At 37.5% G+C, this 24,231-nt stretch overlaps 2 protein-coding genes across 2 annotated transcripts; both read left to right on the top strand.

The window, feature by feature from the left end:
* Nucleotides 1-6,726: 6,726 nt before the first annotated feature.
* Nucleotides 6,727-12,514, top strand: ufsp2 (ufm1-specific peptidase 2). The gene is made up of 12 exons (XM_085355897.1): nucleotides 6,727-6,794; nucleotides 6,994-7,075; nucleotides 8,449-8,632; nucleotides 9,413-9,479; nucleotides 9,912-10,066; nucleotides 10,166-10,358; nucleotides 10,601-10,747; nucleotides 10,842-11,006; nucleotides 11,114-11,238; nucleotides 11,320-11,396; nucleotides 12,007-12,131; nucleotides 12,227-12,514. Exons 1-12 carry the CDS (start codon nucleotides 6,792-6,794, stop codon nucleotides 12,311-12,313), a joined length of 1,410 nt encoding a protein of 469 aa, XP_085212023.1. The 5' UTR covers nucleotides 6,727-6,791; the 3' UTR covers nucleotides 12,314-12,514.
* Nucleotides 12,515-15,054: 2,540 nt separating this feature from the next.
* Nucleotides 15,055-24,165, top strand: cfap97 (cilia and flagella associated protein 97). Its single transcript, XM_085355896.1, has 5 exons — nucleotides 15,055-15,111; nucleotides 17,129-18,062; nucleotides 19,124-19,404; nucleotides 23,108-23,270; nucleotides 23,991-24,165. The coding sequence occupies exons 2-5, from the start codon at nucleotides 17,150-17,152 to the stop codon at nucleotides 24,098-24,100; spliced, it is 1,467 nt and encodes a 488-aa protein (XP_085212022.1). The 5' UTR covers nucleotides 15,055-15,111; nucleotides 17,129-17,149; the 3' UTR covers nucleotides 24,101-24,165.
* The last annotated feature ends 66 nt before the right edge of the window (nucleotides 24,166-24,231 follow it).

Here is a 24,231-nt window from a genome sequence, read left to right as displayed (position 1 = left end):
ATGTTGCTACCATATAAAACAAAAGGTTTATAGGTTAGAGATTAAAGGAGGAACCCTTTCATCAGGCCCCAGGGTGGGCGCCCCACTAGAGTAATTAATTTAACAGTTCAACCTAAGGGGGGGGGAATTTAAAAAAAAAAAGGGGATTTAAAATGTGCAAGTTATGTTACATGTGACAGTTTCATGGTACTTTAACTGAAATGACAAGAGCATGGATGCTCTGAAGGAAGGCTAAAGTTAGTGATACAGGCAGATAGTGGCTTATTAGCTACATCTGGCCATGCAGTAAAATAAATAAATAAAATAAATAAAAATAAAAATAAATTCAGTGAAAGTCAATGAATTTTAAGATGATTTTAACTAACCTGAAAGCAGCTTCAGTGCAAATCAGTGCCATTAATACCACTGGACAATCACTTTTACTGATGTTTTAGGCTTTACTGCCACTGAAGTTGACAGATTTGAGTATGTTCCTCTTTATCTATTGCATATTTGGTATACTTAATGCACTTTGTGGATTTTTGCTATGTGTATAGGTGTCTCTTAATCTCAAGAATCGCAGTATCATGCTTGTGTAAAGGTTAAATAATATTAATACCAAATAAAGTCAATCTGTTTAACATTGTAGCATCTACTACCAGTCAATACAGAAAGGTGCTAATGAATAGAAATATCATTATTTGCCTTTTTAAAATAAATCAATTGACTTTAGTTATTTTACACAAACAAAATCACAATATGAAATGCAGAAAAATAGAATAAATATTTATTAAAAAAAATAATTAAAATATATTAAATCAATACTCCGAAGTTAATTAAAGTTATGTTCTTCATATAAAAGAAAATGGAAAGTGGAATAATCCAGGTTTCAGTCTGTAATCATGATTAGTCATGGGGAGGAGCCATCGAGTTTGACGGCCACAGGTGGGAATGATTTCTTTTACTGAACGTGCTCCTGTAGTCGTAAAAAAAAAATCACCCAATCTTGGTCATGAATACAACAAAACCTGTCATTTAACACAGACCCAAACATTGATCGTGAATTTATTCACGAATGAGATAAAACATTTTGAAACCACACAGTCCTAACTGTGCAGACTATCTTTAAAACTACTGTAGGCGTTGGTCTCTTGGTGCTGTAATGTACACTTCTTAAGAATGATGGCTTTCTGACCCTTTCGACCCCTATAGATATGATTTAAGAAAGAGAACCAAATCTTTTAATTACATTTGGAGTTTCTAAAGACTTTCAATGACTTTTAACTTAAAATTATTGCACCCAGTTGTGGGGTTCTGATGAATAAGCCTCCTGAGCCACAAGACTCAGGATGTGGCTCATTTCCTAATTTTGTTTTGGTTTGTTTTATCCCAAGCTCCTCCATCTTCATGATGAAGATATTTTGGGAAAGACAATTAACTTTTTGTTAAAGTTGCTGTTGTTAAAGCTTGTTGTGTAAAACTGCTTTGAGGTGAGTAAAACCACTCCATTCAAAGGCCGGCTCACAAAAGTTAGCTAACATTTCAAACACTCCCCCCCCCCCCCCTTACAAGCAAATTTACTTAAAAGCAGCTCTAATGGAGACCAATTGAATAATATTTTTAACATGTAGCAGCGTTTGTGTGATTTTTTTTTCAGACATTTTTAGCTTGAAACAAGATCATGCTTTACAACAAGTCCAGAGCAACGACTTCTAATTCACTTTAAGTTAATAATATAGCCTCTATCACAGCTATCCAGCCAGTGACTTGCTCGTTTGCATTTGCCTCTCGGAGCACTGATATGGGGTTGGAGGGCAACATCTTGAAGCAGATCTTTTTCCCCAGGTCTTAGTGACCCATCTGCTACCTCAGAGGTAACAGCTGCTGCTGCCTCTCACCAGGACCCAGTGGAGAGAGCACCAGCTGCGCTGGCATGAACAAACATCTTTGTCATGACTGGCTGAAAAGTTTCAGTGTTAATCTCGGCTTTGTTTTACTCTGTGTCTTATCAGTGTGTTCTTTCAGAGGAGCCATGTTTGCACTGAGGGAGTAACCACCAGGTTTCAACACATCTTTCAGATAAAATGAGAAGTGCTGACTGACACAGCAGGCAGGTCTGTTTCTCGCTCTGTTTGTTCTCAAGTAACACCTTGGCGACAGGGGAAAGTGGAAAATGGTTCTCCGTCTAAGTGCAGTTGTTATGATTAAGGATCCAAATTCAGAGAAAGAAGAGGTGCTAATAAGAGATGACATGATATCTTCAACATCTCATTCATCCTCTCAATGATCACAGGACTGAACCGAGATTGATCTCACAGCTACTTCTGGTTGTCTGTGCTAGAAATTTGAGGAAGGTGGAGAGAGAGCTCATGCAGAGCTCTATGATGTCATTAGGATATCAGTTAATAGAATAAAATAAAATACCTAGAAGAGGTTGGAAAAAGAGGGAAGAAAGTCCAGCTCCTCCATTCTGTGGAATCTGGTTTCCGTGCATGAAATCCTCCAATATTTCCATCTATGGCTACACCGTTAAAGCCTGAAGTCATAGAAGTGGAAATAAGAAACATTTTATCAGCAAACTGTAATAGCAGTAAATGTGAAAGCCATTAGGCAGCATAATTACATTTCAGCCTTACTGCATATTGAAGCCCAGCTGATTATTGGTAAGCCAGTATTTACACCAGATATTAGCTATTTGCTCATGTATCAGTATAATTTATAACAGGGAATAAATGAAAAATTCTAAAGAGTAAAGAAGAGATGGGAGAAACACCCTTCAACCATATTATAAGAGTTGATGCTACACAGTTTGTCCACAAGAGGGCACTCTGCAGCATCCTTTTTGGGAACAGCCATGTTTGGAGACATAAACATAACATCCAGCTGATCCAAGTACATTCAGGCAAAGCATAAATATAGAGAAATCTGTAAAGGGAAATCCATTTATGTGACTGAATGAATAAGCTAATATACTGGAATATTCTACTGATAAATTGTGTTTTATTTTATTATTGGCCTCATTATGTTGACAAGTTAAACAAATATCATAATTTCTGGGACACAGCATGAAGTGGAAATCCATAAATATAATATTTGTGATTAAATTATTTATATATATGTACCTTTTTTTTAATGCAGCATAAGGAACAGAAAAGTATGCTTTCCTTTTCCTCGTCTGTTGCCTGCCTCTATTCGTCCCTCAGATGGTGCCCTGTGGTGAGCCTCTTAGTGTTGAGGAATGACTAGGACCAGTGTGCAGACCTCATGCCTCAATAGGAGACCAATCAAGTGAAGCTAAGCTCATTTGATATCCTGCAGCAAAAGGAGGTTTTCATGCAATGCTCTCTTCTACTTGTTGTTTTTAATTACCCCTGGCATTCCCTAACATTTGTAGGAAAGCCAATAAGATATAATATTCTTTATAACTGTTTGGACTTTAGTTCCATGCAGGTGACAAATGTTTGAGAGCAGAGTGAAACTGCAATGCTCAAATTATTTCTGACATTATCTGATGGCATTTGGGAAAGAAACTCAAATAGTGGCTTTAATGGCTGGATAATCTAAAGACAGGCAGGAAAATGTAATTATAGTTACATAAAGTATTTACTGTATACTGCTTACATTGCCTGATATAGACAAATTAGAAGATTTTCATGAACTAGATTAATCTTTCAGCTCTGAGAGAGCACACAGATGCCAAAAGCTACTTCTTTCATCTGTGAGACCTCTGAGCATAACATGATCCAGATGTTTCTCTTCTTGACATTACTTGAAAAAAAGTATCTTGTGAGGCTTTAAGATTACTTAAAGGATTTTTTTTAAAGTGGGCCTTAAAATAACTACCAAGTTCTCATAGAAGCACTGAAACATGAGATTCTTGCGGTAATCATTCCTCTTGTTCAAAGTGGTCATTAAAACCTCCCTAATCTACGTTCAGTAGCTATTTGGTACAAGTGATTCCAACATTAATCTGAAGCTAGTGGATGTTTTACAATTGTTTTGTTTTGTTTTTTTATCATATAACATCAATTTTCCACTCTGTCGTTGCTCACATAGGTGTGCAAGACAGATTTGCGCTTCTATTTTGTAAAAATGTAGCTTTGAACCTTCATGGCTTGTCTACAATCACCAGCCACTCGGCAAAAGGAGCAAGAAAATAATCACACTGCTGATACTGAAATGCTTTTATATAACTCTCATTAGAAAGCCAAAATGGGCTACCCTGAAAATAGTTATATGTTTCATCACAGCTGCACAAAAATTCTTTATATATATTGAAGTTGGGGTTTTTTGTTTTGTTTTTTACATCCCAGCACATCTGCCACTTTTCACATAAATAAAAGGCTCCAAAGATAAACTCTGCCTATGGACATATGATGAATGTGCATTTGTAATGTGAGTTCTTGCCATATAATCATTCCTCGCTCACACTCTAATATTTATAGCATATAACTGAAAAGATCTTAATGCTCTGTTTATGATACAAAGGGAGATAGTTAAGCACACTAAGTCCACGGGAACTCAAGAGTCATGACTTCACACTGTTACAATGCATGCTGCTGCTGCCGGACTCAGTTTGATAAGAGGGAACATCCTGGAGCAGATTGCCACATTTAGGCACAAAGAATTGTTTAATAATGTAGATACTTGGAGTACAATACTGTGGTAATGTTGTGTTCCAGCACTTTAGTGTATATATTGAAGAAATATTGAATATTCTATAAATGTTTTAGATAAAAGAAATCTTAATATTAGACAAAGATAACATTTACAAAATGCAAAATGCTTTGTTCATTTAGAGAAAAAAGTTATCCAAACCTACCTGGCTCTGTGTGGAAAAAAGTCATTACTTTCTCTCTTCTTTGCAGAATTGTTTTATTTTGACCACACTGGAAGGTTTTCAAGCATAAATGGCCTGTTTAAGGTCCAGCACCATGTTTGACTGTCGGTGTGATGTTCGTTTTATGAAATGCTATTAATTTTATGCACATGTAACTCAAACCTTCCAAAAAGTTCAGCCTCTGTCTCGTCAGTGCACAGACTGTTTTCCAAAATGTCTTGGGGATCCTGAAAATATTGTTTTTTGGCAAATGTGAGTCGAGCCTTTGTGTTTCTTTTGGTCAGCAGAGTTTTCAGCTCTCACCATAAGTTCACTGGAATCCCAAAGAGTTACAATGGCTTTGAAAGTCTTCCCAGACCAATAGATGTGACTGATTTTGCTTCTCAGCTGTTTCTGTCATGATGTGCTGCCTTTAGAGATCTATTAGTCGACTTCACTCCGTCAGACAGGCTCTAACTAAGTAATTTCTTTAGTCAACAGTAACCAAAGTAACGTGAGTGTTGCTAGTGAAATTGAAATAAGTTAGGGGGCAAATACCTTTTCCCTACACTGCACCTGTTAGGTTTGTTTATTTTATTTTATCTGACACTCTGTTAGATTTAGACAACTGACTTTGCATGCGTGTACAAGAGGAACCATTTCATCTCTGTTTTCCAGTAATCCTAACAAACTTGATTTTATCCAGAGGCATTGTTAGGACAAAACATCAGTGACCTGAAACTGTCCTCATTTTCAACCCCACTTCCTGGCATGTGGTATTTGTGCTATTTGACTTTGACATAGCAGCTAAGAATAGCTAATACAATTTAAAATGGGGTGGAAAAGGTCTGTAATGGGAATATTTTTTCAGTAGATCCTCCTTTTTACAGATATTCTTGTAATTTATAATTCTTAGGCTGAAGAGTTGTCCTTTATATTTTATAAATCAGAGGGTGTAAATCTGATTTATCTGCAAGCCGAGCCTTGATGCTGATTTAATTTATTTGCCTTTGACTAGAAGAGCTTTGGCAGTGATGTTTGGAACAATTTATGACTTAAGCCTGCATAACAGCAACTTAAAATATCAAAAGCCTTGTCTACACTTACACTTCTGGCTTAACTCACATAGCTCTTATGAATATCCTGAGATAAACTGGCAATGCACCAAGAAACACATTTTAACCTTTTTTTGTGTGTGTCTGACTGTGAGCACTTACAGTGTTACAAAACACTTATTGTTGTTTTTAATACCCTCCTCCCCTGCACACACACACACACACACACACAGTCACACACACCCATACAAAATAAATATCTCAACAAAATTAATAAGAAGAAGAATATTGACACATTGTGTCAAATGTTGCATAAGAAGGGGAACATGGGCAGTGAAGCAAGACTAATTAGATGGAGTAAAGTGTGCATTAGAGACTAAGCACAAGATTTAGCGTTCTCTAAGGGAGGACTGAGGAGGATTATAAGTGCCTTTATTTACTTATTGGCTAATTTTACCCCAGATGTAGATAGACTAATGTTGGGTGTTGGTTTTTTAATTATTATTTTTTTGTAAACTATTGAGTATATGATTGCTTATCTGATGAACTACAAAAATCCATGCAGTAAATGTGAATCTCAGGGGATTCACATTTCACAACAAAAGTTCAACTAGAAGATGCACTTTTCCTCGGTTCTCGGGAGGATATAGGTGGTAATATACAATACATTTATAGGCGTTTTAAATTTAAAAGGGAAAAAAACTGATAAAAGAAAACGAAATATTGTGAAGACGTGTATGACAAACTATCTAGAAAACGTTCCCGAACTTACGAGTTACTATAAATGCACCATAAATGGGCGGAGCCAGTGTGGCCCAATAGAAAGCCCCAACCAGAGACACGTTGAACTTTTGCTTTAGTAGACATGTCAGCCCCCAGTGCTTAGAAACAACTGACAATAAACAGTGTAGTTCCTTTGCTAGGCTGAGAACTCCAAAATGGTAAGGTTGCTGAAATTAAGTTATCGAAACGAGGTCGTGTCTGTGTTCCTCTGTGTTCAGACCCACGAGTAAGTCTATCTTGTGGGTTCTTCAGTTCGTGGCTTAGCAGTTAGCCAGTAACGCTAAAAGAGTAATTACAATCGTTGTCAGATGATTTCCCCAACCAGCCGCTGACTTCTGTCGTTTTGTGTGCTATCAGGTCGTTGTTGACTCCGAGACTGCGACCGTTCTTCGTGTCAAAGGTCTGCTGGAGTTCAGATGTCAGCTGGACAGCACAGATGGTGTGTTCAGAAACGATTTTTAACAATATGTCTAAATGTACACACACGTAAAGTTAAAACATCCACAGTCGTGGTAAGTGGTTTGCATCCATTCAGCTCGCGCATGAATGTCATGATATTTTGGGGCTTTTAATGATTTCTTGGAAGTGCTGTCTTCCGAGCACAGCACACATTTTTAAGACTTAAAAATAATAATAATTGTGTGTGTGCGCATATTTATTTGGGGTTTTTTTTCTACTAAACACAGAGTCAAACCCTGTGTGAAGTTCAAATAAATAAATACACTCATTTCATTTTTTTTTTTTTAATAAATGGAGATTAAGGTTCTAAAATGTATTTTAACTTGACGGGGCTAAAACCTGTTACCTTCTCATTTGAGATCATGATTGATTAATAAATTGTAGTTTCTTTTTGTAGTTGTGAAAGTCAAAGGAGCTCCATGAAAATCTAAGAATGAGAATTACAGATTTACACAAGCTGAGAAGGTCTCATGGAGCCACTTCTAAACAACTGCAGATTCCATAATCATCACTTCAAACAACTGTACATAATTACATGTTATTTACATATGTCGCCACTTTGTCATGGTCTGGTAGAAGACTCAAACTATCACCCTTAGATTAGAGGAAATTGGTTAGGATGCTCAGGAACAACCCAGGAACGACCAAAGCTCAAACTTCCTATGAACTAGAAACTGCTGGAACACTAGCGTCACTGTCCACAATGAAGAGAGTTTTACATCAGCTTAGACTGAGAAAGAAGCCCTTGCTCCAAAATCGGTACCTTCAAGCTCAACTGAAGGACTATTGAAAATTTGTGGATTATGCTTTAAATCTGCGTCCGTGCCAGGAAACCAACCAGTTTAAATGAACTCTACCAATTCTGCCAAGAAGAGTGGTCAAATATCTAGACAGAATTATGCCAGAATTTTGTTGTTGGGTACCACGATGAAACTCACTAAGTGACACTTAACCAAATATTAGTGGGGGTCTATCTATATATTTGATCCCGTGTGGATTATAGAAAATGCAGTTTTTCTATTCATTTTTCCTGCTATAATTGAGTCAGACTAAATGCTATTTCAAACTTTACCCACATTACCAGGAATATAATTTCAATATACATGCTTGATGTAATGATGGCCTTCTAAGACAAAACCCCCAAACATTACTTTGGATGTCCTCATTTAGAAGATATTTAGTTAACTAAAGTAAAATGTATACATGTGTAGCCGTTTAGTGTACTAGAAACAGTAAATTCTATAACAGAGTGGCAGTAACTGGTCAAATGCAAATTCCAGAACTCAAGCCATACAAATCTATTACCCTAACGCTGTAGGAATGTTAAAGAGAAACGCTATTTTCTTCTTACAGAGCAGCTGGTGCGAAATGTCATCTCGAGAACGTTTGAGACTCTTCGCTCCCAGGTGAAATCTGAATCCTGTGTTCTGGCAGTGAGCGACAGTCCTGTTATTATATGGCCAAACAAAGATGCTTATGCCACACCTGAAGAAATAACTCCAAGTACACTATGTGAAGATATGCATCAATGGATACAGTAAGTACAGACATTATTACAGTGCATTATTTCTCTCTTGAATAGATTCTTCATCTTATTTTGTAAGAAGAAGGCTGACTGACATGCAAGAATTGAGACAATATCTTTGATTGTGGCTCATGAACAGTGGTCCCTTGTTGCACAGTGAGAGATGTTCAGAGTTGTGGACCACAGATAATTTGGGATGTAATTATAAAAAAAATGTCTGAAATTTTAGGACGACTACCACACACTAAAACTGTTGCTACCAACTAACCAACAGGAACACAGTCTTTAGTGACATATTGATCTGCATCTTTTAGTGGCACGATGAAAAAAAAATCTAAAGCAGAATAGATGAAGGTAAAAAAAATAAAAAATGCGAAGCTAAAGTAGAACATTTAGTATTAGTATCTTGCCCGAGGATACTTTGGCATGCAGACTGAAGCAGCCAGGTTTCAAACTACCAGATACCTTCAGAGTAGACTCTATCCCTGAGCTGCAGCCACCCACAGCAAATTTCAGATATTATGTAAAATTTCAGACATCTGTGGTCATGTAATACATTTTATGCACTCCATACTACGAACTTTATAGGAATAAATGCATTCATGTGTTTGACACTTTGATTTGCGCTCATCTGTTTTAGTCTCTGTTTTGGTTTATAGTTTTAAATGTGTGTTTCCCTATATTGTTCTGGACCTCTTTTATTGTCATTGCTGTTTCTTTGTATTTTATTGGGCTATATTGAAAAGTGTGTGTGTGTGTGTGGTGGGGGGGTTGTTTTGTTTTTTATTTCAGGGCAGACGAACAAGAGAGTTCTGGGAAAAAATCATCAAAAAAGAAAAGCAAAAAAAGTTCGGTGGCGGTACGTATCGAATAATCAGCAATATTTTGTGTTCTGTGAATAATATGGAGCCATATTAAAGACTATAATCAGTTTGACAGTGATTTTTTTTTTTAATTATCTGACCAATTTTTGTTTATAAAAGAAAGAAAGGAGAAAATAGCACTGTTTCCTGAGCCCAGTGTGATGCTTTGATCCAGTCTAGTCACAATAGTCCATATCACAGTGACAATACATGATAAAAGTGCTGACACAGTAGAGCAGGCTCAGTCCTGCTGCCACAGGCCAGGCATGCTCTGTCTTTGTCAACCTGCTGTTCACTGCAGATGCGACTTGAACCTATGCCACTGGCTGATTGTTTCAGCTCTCATCATAACGGTTTTTTTATGTCTAGTTGTCTTTATGGCGTTTGCGTTTACCTGTGAATATAAATTCACTCTTATTCCCTTTCAGAGTGTCATAAACCTTCGTCTGATGACGGAGGTGACAAAGCCAGGCCCCCTCTCAGCCCCCATCCTCACCAAAACAGTTCTGAAATCCCACTTTGTGAGTGTGACTCTTCCACTAGACTGTGTTGTCTGCACCGGCCGCAGCGATACAATCAAGGAGTATGTCTTTTATACAAAACATCTGGTTTCATACCACTAACCAAAGCTCGTCTCTTACAGTAATATTACTTTTTGGTTTTTTTTATTCTGGTATTGCAGTGCCTGCGAGCAGCTAATTGAGGCACTAACTCATCAGTTGTGTGAGATGGAGAAAGTGACTCTTCAGAACATGAAGGGAATGACATTACTTGTTCCTGAACCGGTCCACTTCCTCCTTCCAGAACCAAAAGGACTGGTGACTGTGGTTTATCCAGTAGGAGTGCCTGACAGCCAGCTAGTAGCACAACGTAAGGTTAGTGTCTTAACATGTGCTCAATCATCCAGGTAAGGAAATCCCAAGAAGTTGATTCACTTCATCTGGATGTAGAGCTCCGTCCAGATGAACAGAATCAACTTTTTGGGAAAGTAAAGTAAGAACCGCAGACTGAACTTCTATCATATTAATCCCAATGAGTTCAACTTGTGCTTTCTTGTTTAAAGAAAGGACAAAAAGAATGAATGACCTTTCCTTGAAACTTTATTTTGTCTGAATAGGAGCTGCATCAGCAGTTTGAGCTACCAGATGACAGGCCTTACTTCAGAAGAGCCAACGCTTACCACTTTCCCAATGAGCCCTACAAAGACGGTTATCTCCGAAACCCTCATCTGGCTCTCACGCACCCTACCCTAGATAATGGAAAGGTATATCTAATTACTTATTTTAAATCCTTAACAGTATTCTGCTCATTTGCAGAAATAGATGAACACAGCAAGATTTTTTTTTTCTTTTCTCAAGGTGTATTTGGTCCAGGGGATCTACAGCTATCACCACTACATGCAGGACCGTGTAGATGACAATGGCTGGGGCTGTGCTTATCGCTCCCTGCAGACTATCTGCTCTTGGTTCCAGCAGCAGGGTTACGTAGAGCTGCCTGTGCCCACTCACAAGGAGATCCAGCAGGTAGTTGCCCTATAAAATATGATCAGAGTACAAGATATGCCCACATTTCCTCTTTTTTTTACAATGTTATCAGACATGTCCAAGCTGTCTGGTTCTCTGCTTTCCAGGCTTTAGTGGATGTTGGAGACAAGCAGGCATCCTTCGTCGGGTCACGTCAGTGGATTGGATCCATTGAGGTTCAGGCTGTTCTGAGTCATTTGCTTGGGCTCACTTCCAAGATCCTGTTTGTGAGGTGGGATTGCATTTCTTGTGAATGATTATGTGTTTGTGGATGATTTTAATATATCTGACAACTAATCTGCCTTCTCTGTAGTCAGGGAGCTGAGCTGGCGTCCAAAGGCCGAGAACTGGCCAACCACTTCCTCACTGAAGGAACTCCAGTCATGATTGGTGAGCTCACTTTCAAACTGTTACAGTTACATTAATTTTATGACCTCACAGAAACTTTGTTTTCTTGATATTTTTTATGATAAGCCTTATTTTTATAATTCATTATCCAAATATAGAAAAGTTACTTCACCGCAAAAACCCGAAGAGAAGCAGAAGCCCACTATCATTCCCAGGATTTTTTTGTTTGTTTTGTTTTAATTGGCAGCTTATTGATTTTGGATTTGGTAAAGAAGGGAGTTCATTATAATCAATAAACTTCATTTCCATTACAAAGTAGTGGAAATTTGTCATGAATTTTGCTGTCAGTGCATGACAACATAAAACTCACTATAAACACCACATATAAACATTAAAACATTTTTTTTTAAAGTCACATCACCACAAAAACTCAAAGAAAACCAGAGCCTGCTATCATTTCCAGGATTTGTGCGTACAGTCATCTTAAGAATTTTACTAATTGGCCCAAAAATATGAATTGTATTCTATTGTATTCTATTGATTATGGATTTGGAAAAGGAGGGAGCTGACTATTTTCAGAAGCCTGTACTGTTGATAGCTAACATAGACAAAGCTTGTTCAAACTTACATTGCTGTTTGCTCTGTGTTGCAGGAGGAGGCGTTTTAGCTCACACTATCCTGGGTGTGGCTTGGAGTGAGACCACAGGGCAGATCCGCTACCTCATCCTAGATCCTCATTACACTGGAGCAGAGGACTTGCAGGTTATCACAGACAAGGTAACGGAAAAGCATTCACACCGCCAGCAATTCTCAGTCTGAAAAGCAGGTTCCCACACACTGTGCTGATCTTGGTGTGGCTGTTATATTTCCAGGGCTGGTGTGGCTGGAAAGGACCTGACTTTTGGGATCAAACTGCGTATTATAATCTTTGTCTGCCTCAGAGGCCGAAGGTCATCTGAGCTCCCTCAGCCTGCCAGATGGATCTCATTTCAGTGAATCATGTTCAGAAATATGGAGGAGCACTCTAACTCGCCTTCTTTATGAACACGTGTCAACTTTTGCAAACTGAAGTAAAATGTGTTATTACTGTATGTAAAAGGCTTTGGTTTTGGTTGAGTCCTGCATAAATGATTAACTTGCAGCTACAGTTGGAAGTAATGTTTGTACTGAAATAAGAAAATAGTTGTTTACTGTGCTTTCATTGTTTGACATGGTTTAATATAACAAAGGCTCATCAATTATATCAATTATGCTCAGTTATATACGTTGATCTTACTTCATTTTAAACAGTTTTCTCATTGCCTTTTGTTCCTGGTGGACTTATGAACCTACCATGAAAGATGGAGTCCTTGCTAAAATGCCATAACGGGCAAACCACTCATTGGTCACTTTATTAGGTATACCTGTTTAACCACTTGTTAATACAAATATCTAATCAGCAAGTTGCATAGCAACAACTCAATGTATTTTGGCAAGTAGACATGGACAGGACGACCTGTTTAAGTTCAAACTGAGCATCAGCATGGGGAGGAAAGGGGATTAAAGTGATTTTTATGCCATGATTGTTAGTGCCAGACAAGTACAGAGAACGGTCTGAAAAAGAGAAATTATCCAGTCAGTGGCAGTTCTCAGAGTGAAAGTATGTTGCTGATGCCAGAAGAGAATGATCAAACTGCTTTAAGTTGACAACCAAGATATGCAGAAGAGCATCTTTTATGTGTTGAACTTTGAAACAGGTGGATTGCAGCAGCAGAAGACCACACTGGGTGCCACTTTTGTCAATTAAGAACAGGAAACTACAATTCATGCAGGCTCACCAAAATTGGAAAAAAGAAGTTTGAAGAGTTTGATGTCTGCTGCAACATCTGGATGGTAGGGTCAGAATTTGGTGTAAATAGCATGAAATCATGGCTCCATCCTGCCTTATGTCAATAGTTCAGGCTGATGGTGGTGTAATGGTGTGGGGAGCATTGCTGCTGACCATGTCCATCCTTTTATGACCTCAGTGTAATCTTCTGATCAATACTTCCAGGATATGAACCAAAATCTCTCAGGAATGTTGCCAGCACCTTGTTGAATCTGTGCTACAATATTACTATTTATATGATAAATAATTAGTTGGTGTAGTCCTACATAAGACGACTAAAGAACAAACCTTACATCACATTGTACAAATATGTATTCTGTATTCATTTGGAAACAAGTTACAGTTGAAACAGAAAGAAATTAACTCTGTTTTTAATGAATAAAATACATTTCACTGAAACTAACCCTCAGTTTGTAGGATATGCAGGTATTCGTGTTTAAAAAAAAAATGGTTAATGAAAAAGTTATTTGTGGAAAATGGTCCTTCTTCGTAACTGAAGTTCCAATATTAGCCAGGTGTCACAGTCAAATGGATGGTTTTCTTTCAAAGAAAACAGAGATTTATTAACTTTTTTCATCTTTTTCATACTAAATTTGCAGTTACTTATGCCTTCATTGTCTGAGTATGGGACAAATAAAGAAACCCCCCCTATTCAATCCTCATTTCTACCCATCCTGCATTGGCATGTAAATTATATGACAGTGACCAGTCACAGGTTTATACAACAGATCCCCCCGAGTGCTATTGTCCCAGGACATCGGCATTTCATTAGTGTGTGTCACTTCTTGGTCTAATTATGTTATTAAGAGTAAAACCATGACAAATTGTGATTTCAGGGGACGCGCCTCCAGATAATCCTCTTCTTGGTAATGGAGATGCACTAGGGGGAGCAGTTACTGTCGTATAATGGATCCCCAGGAGAAACTTAATGACCTCCCATCTGTTTGTCTCCAGTATCTGTCTCTTGACATGTTTCTTAAGTAGGTTAGAAATTTGTGCACAAAGATAAAAACACACAACACAGGGCAACTCTCTTTTTGTTTGTTTTCTGCATAAAACAGACAGTAAGTTGAGTGGCCAGATTGCAGGAAGTAAAGTAATTTTTATTGTCTATAAAGAACAAAACTTATAACCTCAAGAAAAAAAGGTGAAAAATATAAAACATGAAGAGACATCATTGTATTAAGTCATATTTTAGTAAGTAGACACGCATAAACAAATACAAGGGGCAGGAAGAGTAACAAACGATAAATAAAGGATAGAAATCGGAATAAAGGTGATTCAAATTCAAGTATATTATATGTCATATACTCTGTTGTCCCAGTGTATCAGTTGCATCAGTTTTGTCTTGTTAATGCGCATGTTTTCTATCACTCAAAATCATGAGAAAGAAATAATACAATATAAATTAAGTTTACCTAATATTACTCAATAAGAAACCATTTTGTAAACTGTATGTTAACTGAATTTTATCCCAAATACCTTCAAATATAACACAAATAGTTATTGTTAGATTCAGTACCAAAAAATAAATTTACTTTTGATCAGTTTAACTTACTTTGACTGAAATAATCGGATTTAGCAAATCAGCGGCTGAATTTTCGCTGTTATTGTTTTTATGAAATAATCAAACTCTGATAACCCTCATAGCGATAAAATGCTGGAGTCGACTGCTTCTCTTAACTACTGCAGAGATCTCCTAGGGCGACCGTTGCCAGGAAGTGACGTTGCGTAGTTACCAGGCACCGTGTTACTCCAGCTTTAGCCTGCTAACGCTAAATTTGTTTTTATTGCAGGTTTGCTCTGTATTTATTCAGATTCCTGACATTCTTTCTTAAGAAGAAACTTAATTCTAACGTGAAAACGGTGTGTCGTGCCTTCTTTCGTTGGGTAAGAGAACTAAGATATTCTTGGAGCTTAAGTTAGCTAAACTAAACTAATTGGATAAGTTAGCTATGTTACTATTAACGTTAGTTAACTGCCAGGCTTAACGTGTGTTGTTTATGGGTTAAAACACACGTGAAAGCATTATACCCACCGCATTTTATATTATTGTAGTAATGGAGATTGAAAGTGTAGGTAAACAGATAACCAATAGTGTTAGTGTTTTGGAGCTTGCTACACACTGATGGATAGATTACACAACAGTTTGCTGTTATGCCACTTTAAGCTAAATGAAACCCGGTCTTTGCACTGAGGAAAAGTGTTGAAGAGGCCACTCTAGGGGGACCAACAAGCGAAATGTGGGGCAAAGATTTTATTTATATGTGACAAAGCTTGCTAAAGCTACACGATAGTATAACATGTATTATCTAACCTCAACAAAAACACACACACACGCACAAACTATGCAGATGTCTTTTATTGACTGACCGTTACTGTATCTGACACAAAGGATTACATACACATCATTGGCCTGAATATCTTGGTAATTTGGGGCTTTTAATTAATTTTTGTGGACTGTTCTTTTTCCAGGGTAGAATGATTGTACAGCTACATCTTTAATTACTTTAGTATTGGGTCCATAAGTTTGAATTTAATTTGGATTCTCTAATCCACACATCGTCAAAAGTATACATGTAGTCTCAAGTGTATACATGCACCCCTACTAATATTTGGTTAATTGTCCCTTAGCAAGTTGCGCCTGGAGCACACATCTTTGGTAGTCATCAGCAACTTTCTGGCATAATTCTGGGTGTGTATTTGACCACTCTTCTTGGCAGAGTTAGTAGAGTTCATTCAAACCGGTTGGTTTCCTTTATCAGACCACAGCTTTTAAGCATGGTCCACAAATTTTGAATTGGAAGGCCATTCATGAAGCTTAGTGTTAGCCTGCTTCATCCAAGCCAGTGTGTGCTCAGCTTGCTGGAACAAGATGGTTCAAGTTTGAACCCTCTAGCTGCTGATTTGAGGTGAAGTTGAAGAATTTGGAGGTAGTCCTCTGTCTTTAGTATTCCATCCACTTTGTGTAGTGTGGCAGTACTACTGGCAGCACAACAGCCTCGGAGCATCATGCTAACACCACAGTACTTGACAGATACTACAGTTTGAAAGCCTCACCTTCATGCTACCAAACATTCCTCTTGTCATTGTAGCCAGCTAGCTCAGTGTTGGTCTCATCTGACCATAAAATTCTTCTCCAGAAGGCATTTATTTTATTCCTGTGGGCAGCTGCAAATAATAGTTGAACTTGAAGGTTTCGATGTTGTAAAAGGGGCGTCTTTTTTCATTGGTGCCCTCTAATAATCCTTTAATTGTCCCAAAAGGGGAAATTTGGTACATGGTCATGTAAAACTCTCTTCACTGTAGACAGTGGCACTGGTGATCGAACAGTTTCCAGTTCATGGCAGGCTCGAGCCTTGCTGTTTCCTGGGTTGATAATGAACATCCTCACACAATTTCCTTTCACTTGATGATCATACAGCAGTTTGAAGTGATGATCTTCAGTTCTTTAGAAATGCATTCAAGTTCTGTAACTTGTGCATATCAACATTTCTCCATCGTGTGTTTTCACTGAGTTCACTGGACTGTCCTATTGTTCTTGTTCTTGTTTTCATGGATTTATGCAGTGTTACCTGTTTTATATTGCAAAAAACCTTTAAAATTCTTAACCTTTATTTTGTATTTCAGTATGGATCCTTGTTTGCACATGTCTGTTTAAACCACGTTTCTTGTGAGGATGTTTGTAAGCTAGAACCACATAAAATGTGGAACATTGTCTCAATATGTGGGACAGTGGACAAAGGATAAAAATGCTGTGCAACCCAACATAAAAAGGGACACCTGGCCAATCATTTCAGTCTTTGAAAGCAGTCACTCTAGCAGGTTTTGCTAAGTTGTTAGCTGTTATGTTAAATAAATGGGTTAAAAAATTACTATTTAGGTATCTCACATTACATCCTTACAGGTGTGCAGAGGGGAAATTGCCATGTTCAACCCCAGTGAACTGGAAGGTGAAGTGGATCACTCGTTTTTCGACAGCGATTGTGCTGAAAGCAGCACAGATGCAGAACATAAGGTGGAGAAAGGTTTGAAGGCTGAGAAGAAGATCTCAAAAGCACATGATAAGTTACATGCAAAACACAGAGAGAATTATCGTGGCGATCTGTCATCAAGGAGTGATCAGACAAGAAAACATCTAAAGCAAGCGGAGACCTATAATAGGAGCAGTAGATCATCCGTTTCCACTACATCGGATAAAATCAGCAATGAAAGCAGTGATAGTGAAGATTGCGCCAATTTAGAACCTAAAAGGTCCAGTAGAACATTCATGGCTTTACTGGCTGAAGCCAAAGAGGTAGATAATACAGATGTTTACATTCAGAGTCCAAAAGAGACCAAAGGAGAAGCATTACCATTCAGTGCCAGCTCTAAAAGGAGAAATAAACAATCTCCTAAAAAAGTAATAAGAAATTTGCACAACCAAAGTCCTTCAGCTCCTCCAAGCAGGTCTGAGAGTCCTTCTCTTTCATCGACTGAGACCAGCACAGATGCAGACTCTGAGGGCTCCTATAGCAGTAGCAGTCACCAGAGCAGCTTAGAGTCCCCTGCCCTCCCGAAAACAAGTGCAACTTCTTCTTCATGTCCAGGAATAAGAAGGACCAGAGTAGGCTCAGCAAGGCCTCGTGATTTTCCTGTTCTCCATACGGCAGACTCAGATGATTCAGTGACAGATGTGACCCCACTCTCCTCACCTGACACCAGTCCTCTTCAGTCACTGGACTTGAATGTCACAGAGGTCGAAGAAGAAAGTCATAAAGAGGAGCAGCCGCGGCAGAGTGTGCCCTCCAGTGGTCTTAGAAACATACAAGATGATGACTCAGATCAGGATGTGGATGAGTGTGAGTATGGTTGAGCTTTACGTTATAATAGTTGTATTTCTAAGCCCACATGGAGTTATGCCCTAGGCCTCTTTTCACAGCAGTCATTTTGACATGTCGTAGAAGTGTAAATAGATGTTTAATTGGTTAAAGGTATTATGGGAACATTTCCTTTATTACGCCACACTCATTCCAGTGAGACAGCATGCATTACTAGGGACAAGGCCATAATTAACCTACAAACACATTTCAGAATAGCGGCTATGAAAAAGGTCCATTGATGTGGTGAAAATGACATAAAAAATTTGTTACACTTAAAATTGCAGTCTAAGTATAAAAAAACACTTCAGTCCCTAACCTGAAAAATAGGAACTGTTGCATCAACATGCATTTCATTAAAGATTTTAGCTGGTAAGTGTAGTGTAAGCTTTATATGAGCTTCTCTCTCTCTCTAAAACAGAAGTTTATTTCTCCTCCGTGAGTTCAGTAAATCAGCTTTTTCCCCAAAGTAATTGTAACGTGTATGAAAACAGTTGTCCACACAAAGATTTGTGAGTTTTAGTTGAATTCTGCTTCACATAAAAATCTTTTTCAAGGTTTTCTCTTTTAGTTTCAACATACTGCTGTTTTTCAAAATGTAGCTCAGAAGGGGTTTGCACAGAGTGTGGTTAACATTGCAGAGCAAGCTCTTTTGAACACTGATGAAGAAATAAAGTGCACAAAAAGATTCCACTTCACTTATTTGTGACTTTTCAAAATGTACATGATGGAGGTTGCAGAAATGTAGCTCAAGAATATGGCTCTTCAAAAATTCAGTTTTTCATATCAAAGAACCCAAACTTATATAAGCAGCAGAAGTAAGTACAATTTTATTTATACAGAGAAATTCACAACAAAAATGCTAAAACCTAAAAAACAAAGACTCAAAAACAAGTTGGAAAAAGATGCGTTTTTAGCTGTTTGCAGAGGGTGTTCTGATGTACTGATGTTTGACCTGAGCATCAGTACAACAGAACATTTTCCACCACTAGCACAAAATGTGAAACTCAAATTATGATACAACTGTTTGTTTTTCCTTTCAGGCTCTCTCAATTTAGAAAGTCAGCTTGGAAGAAAACTGGTCTTCCACTATCCTGGAGGGAGAAACAGGAAAAACTACTCCTTCAGCAATGAGGAGGTTCGGCGCATTGATTTAGAGAATCAGCGACTACTTCGCGAGCTGTCTCGCCTCTCTCCGGGTCCCAGATCGGGAAGCGCACCAGTGAAGAAAAGCCACGGGGAAAGTAACTCTCCTCGAATTCGCCTCACTCACAGTGCAGTGAACAGGCAACGAGAACAGCAACGGATTGAGCGGGAGAACCTGGTAAGTTTCACTTCTTGGGTCAAAACTCAATCCTTGATTTGCTTAATTGTTTTGATAATAGGCGGTCTTAATAGCAAGAGAAACATTTGTGATAAACTGAGTAAGAAATTAATTTGCTTTTGTGTTTCTTTGTCTTTTGCAAACAACAGAAGAGTTTCACCAGGCGACAACTCTTCACCCACTAATGTATTGAATTGGATGATTCCCCCCCAACTAATTCTAGTATGTAATGTTGGGGAAAAAATTACTCCTGTGTCCTTGCAGTATACTTATAATCTGTAGAAAGAAATTCCAGTTTTCAATCATATAAATATATTTATCCATCCATCCATTCTCTTCCGCTTATCCTTTTCGGGGTCGCGGGGGCACTGGGGCCTATCCCAGCTGTCATAGGGCAAGAGGCGGGGTACATCTAACTGTTCTTCCCTCTCAATCAACTTTTGCTAGTGTAACATATTTTTGAATTGACTTTCAATTGCACAGCAGCATTAGCTGCTATAATAGCATTGTTATATTGCTTTCATGTTTGTTTTTCTTCAACAAATTTTTAGAAAAGATAAGAAAATGTATTTTCTTATCTAGTTTTTCAAATATCTCAAAATGCTTATGGTTGAAAGCAACTTTCTTCAATATGGTTTTGAGGAGAAATACTGTAAAGAACAACACCCCTAACAGAAGTTCTCAAAACTAAGAAAGATAATTATTAACATGAGTGGATATCAAAAAGAGCAGAGAGATTTAATGTTGCTGTGAACAGGCTTGTCACTCTGCGAGAGATCGTGTAGGTTAATAATATGTAAATCACTCAAAAGTTAAGATGTAAGTCAGAAAAGTCCCAAACAGAAACCTTAGGACTGGTTTTGAGGTTTCATAATTCAAATGTAATAATTATATTTCTTTTCTTGTTGGATCTAAACGTCTATAGGTGTGAAATTAATAGAATAAAAATGACTTTTAGTTTGCTAGATAGGGTCAGAGTGGCATTATTTTTTGTTAGGGGACGTCTAAATAAGTCTTTTTGGGTTCCTGTTCTAAAAACAATCTTTTCTTACTGTATTTTAAATTCTTAAAGAGACTGTAAATACAACATGTAACTATAGAAGTTGACTTTTCCCACTAGACTTGTTACTCAAGTTGGTAACTTCCTTGAAAACCAGTCTACATGTTACTGTATTGCATCCTACTTTTTAATTATTTACTCTTTTTTTTTATGTTTTTTACGTTGCCTTTAGTAAACTATTGAAGAAACATAAAGAAAACATTTTATGAAAAAAAAAAAAGAAGTTTCCTCATAAATACTTTAAGTAGAGAACAGAATAGAGAGAATAAAGAATAGAGATGTTTTGATTTGAGTTTAGCGTCAGTCCAAGAGTGCCACCTCTGCAAACGTAAATGGAAAGACTTGGACAGATGGCAGCAGGTGGCAGCCAGCAGCAGTGCCGCAGACTGACATTTGACAGAGTTCAGTCTCTGCCGCTTTAGTCTCTCATCCCATATATTGACTTATCTTGGCAACATTTTTTATGTCTACATGCAGCACAGTTTCAAAAGAGGAGATGGGGAAGTAAAGACATATTAATTATTGGTAGCCAGCCAAGGCACTGGTGTTACTAAGTGAAAACCTGACTTCTTTTCTACTCATGTGTTCCTGTAATAATGATTATATATTTTTTAAATTGATCCCTAATGTTGCTGCTATAAGCCAGAATGTTTCTATGGTTTTAAGAACAGACTGTCCTCTCTCTTGAGCCCATCTCTCTGCGTCAGGAGTGGTTTTCGCCTTCTCTATTCTTAGAGATTAGTAATTGAATCTGCCCGTGTGATCAGTGTATACACCCCACACATCACACATGTAAGACACCTCTGGCAACCACAAGTAGTACCACTTCTGTGTATTTCAAGTGCTAGTTTACCCTCTACACATAGTATTCTTTCAAAGAAATTATATACACTAATAATAACAATAATAATAATAATGATAATACAATGGGTACATTTTCATTGAAGATGTCTCCTGTAATGCAAACATTAAAAATATAGTAGGTGGTAATTCTGGCTGTATTTAGAAGCCTGCAGTGCCTTTTCATGCCCTCTGGAAGACTTTTGATCTTCAGCACGAAGGTCTGGTGATGCTTGAGCTTTTTCCTCATCACACTGCTTCATATGGAGCTTTTGTTCACTGAGAGATTACAGCAGACCCTGCGTGTGGGAGTGCATGCGTGACATTTAGCCACTTGTCTACACTGATTTGCTTCATGCTGTTTTGTTGGGGTTGCTGTGTACCTTTCGCAAAGTCCTGGTGCACAGCAGTTGGTAAATTGTTGACTGGTAAATTTGACTTATTTAATAAAATAGTGACTTATTTTTAAGAGGTAGATTGTTTTAAAATACATCTTAGTGTATGTGCTGTTTTTTTATGTATTCATTCTAGCCAAGAGCAAGAATGAATATAATCAAACCAGTCAAATCAAATAATAAAAAAGTAATATTTAAAAAAATATTTAAAAAAATAAACTCTTACCATATATTTCTTTTGCACGGTGTTCATTTCAGGTTGTTTTATCTATATTTACTGTAACTGTGCTGCGTAGTTTAAACTACGGAAAAGAAATAGTAAAAACTTATATGTGATTACTCATGAAAGTGGCCACTTTCATGAGTAAATCATATAAGGCTTACATGATTTACTCATGAAAGTGGCCACTTTCGCATTACTTTCATACATTGTTTTAGTAAGTATCCAAAACATACAAGTTTCATTATATAATTTTTCAAGGGATCTTATATCTGTTTTCACACTTATATGCTTTTCATACAAGTTTCACACAAGACAGATACAAACTTTGTAAGATTTATATATATCTTTTCCATATGGGTTAGCTCAAGAGTGTCACCCCGGTTTCATCTAAAGTGGACATACAGCACTTAAACTGTTTGACCACCTAAAAACAAAGAACACAAATATTTTAGAAATCTGTCGAAAACCTGTTTAAAACTTAAAATTGCTCAATTCACTGAATTAATGTTTAATACAGAAACAGCAGACTAGACTTCTCAAAGAAGTCTGAAATGAATCAAGCCTAATATTCAACTTTTTCTGCTGAGTATTGCAAAAAACCCCAAACAAATGGTAATTTAGCTTGTTAATGAAAAAATAATCATGTACTTTACTATTTGTTTCAGCTTTTTTTGTAAAATGGTAAATTTAAAAGTTCATGAAAAATAATTATTATATTTTAGACTTAAAAATGTTATTTTAATTAAAGAGCTTGCACACCAGCTTGATGTTGATCTAACCATTACCTAAACATAAAAAAAGTATTTTGCCAATACAGTAGTTAATTTCAGGCAGCTTTGGCATAACCCTAACATTGGGTGGTGGTCTAATACTTTTGTTAAGCACTTCAAAGAAACAATCTCACTGACTTAATGTTTAAAAAAACAACAACAAAAAACAAACAAAAACCTTCACAAGTTGATTACACTAAACATCAGTGGGCCTGATGGGACGTATATTTGGCATCATTGGTCTATATCACATACAATATTACAAACTGTGTGTATTTTTTTCTGTCAGTACCTTAGGTCCAGTACCAAAATTTGAGTTTGAAATGTAGTTACCTCCCACAGTGGTGGGGGAACAGTTTACTTTTACAGTATTTTTGGAGTATTAATGAGGTAAGAATCTTTCTATTCCTCTCAGGCTTTCCTGAAGAGGCTGGAGTCTGTGAAGCCCACACCTGGCCTGAGGCGCTCAGAGCAACTGGCAGACTATCAGCGCCAAGCCGGATACCTGGGAGGTTCTTCATTTCCCATCTGCAGGTCCACCACAAAGAAAGATCGATCTAGCAGCAGGACTACCTCCGGTTGGTGTCTTACATCTTTGGTTGTTTTCCAACAATTTTAATTTTAAGTACTTTGGTTTAGATAACAGATATGTACCTTCTAGTACATGCTATATGCTCCTCCAGTTACAGTTTGTCATACTGCAATTAAAGCACAGCTACAGAATATTAATAATAAATAAAAAACCTTTGCATGCAGACCTCAGTGTTTTTGTTCAACGAGCACACCACCTGCAGGAGTGTGTGTGGGGAGACATTTGGAGAAGCCTGCTGTTATTTGCTTGTGTTGCATTAATTAAGGTAGAAAAAGGCATTAGCATGTGGTACGCACTCATGTCAAACTGACGGCTGCAAATTTATCTCCAGATGGTTGCAAAGACTGGATTAAAGAGAACGAGAAGACTGTAAAAAGCAGCTCTTAACACTGCTATGAAATGAATTTCATGGCTCAGTAACTGACAAACTGTTTCTCCTCTTAACACCTTTTTGTCTTTTTAATGTTTATGTTTCATTGTTGCTTCCTGGTGTTAAAATAACATTTGAAATAATTAACCAATAACAGATTCCAACTGTCATAAAACACGTGTGTGTGTGTGTTTGCCTGATTGTTTTTAAATACAATTTCAAATATGTACATATTTTCTTAGCAGTGTAATAATGGTTTTTAAAGTTGTGCTATTTTATGATTAAACTGTAATGATAAGCCTGTAATCAGAGAGCATGTTTCTGTTATCCACTCAGCAGGTCCCAGGTCAGTCAACTCCAGGGCATCACTCCCCTCCACTGACTCCAGCAGCAGACCTTCACCCAGGTCAAAAAAACCAGGTGCAGCGCGGGCAGCATGGTGCTGAGAGCGCTGTTTAACATTTAATCTGCTAAAATCTGGTTTCTGTTATCCATATTCAGTTGATATCTTTGCATCGCAAAATATTAAAAAAGGAACAAAGCTCAAAGGTTCTTGTCACGTAAATGTGTTCAGCAT

The sequence above is a fragment of the Diplotaxodon limnothrissa genome, linkage group LG6, assembly GCF_057381915.1.
Source record: "Diplotaxodon limnothrissa isolate DT_005_m linkage group LG6, D_limnothrissa_male_GT1.1, whole genome shotgun sequence".
In the NCBI taxonomy this organism is placed as follows: Eukaryota; Metazoa; Chordata; class Actinopteri; order Cichliformes; family Cichlidae; genus Diplotaxodon; species Diplotaxodon limnothrissa.
This window is presented reverse-complemented; position numbering and strand designations above follow the sequence as displayed.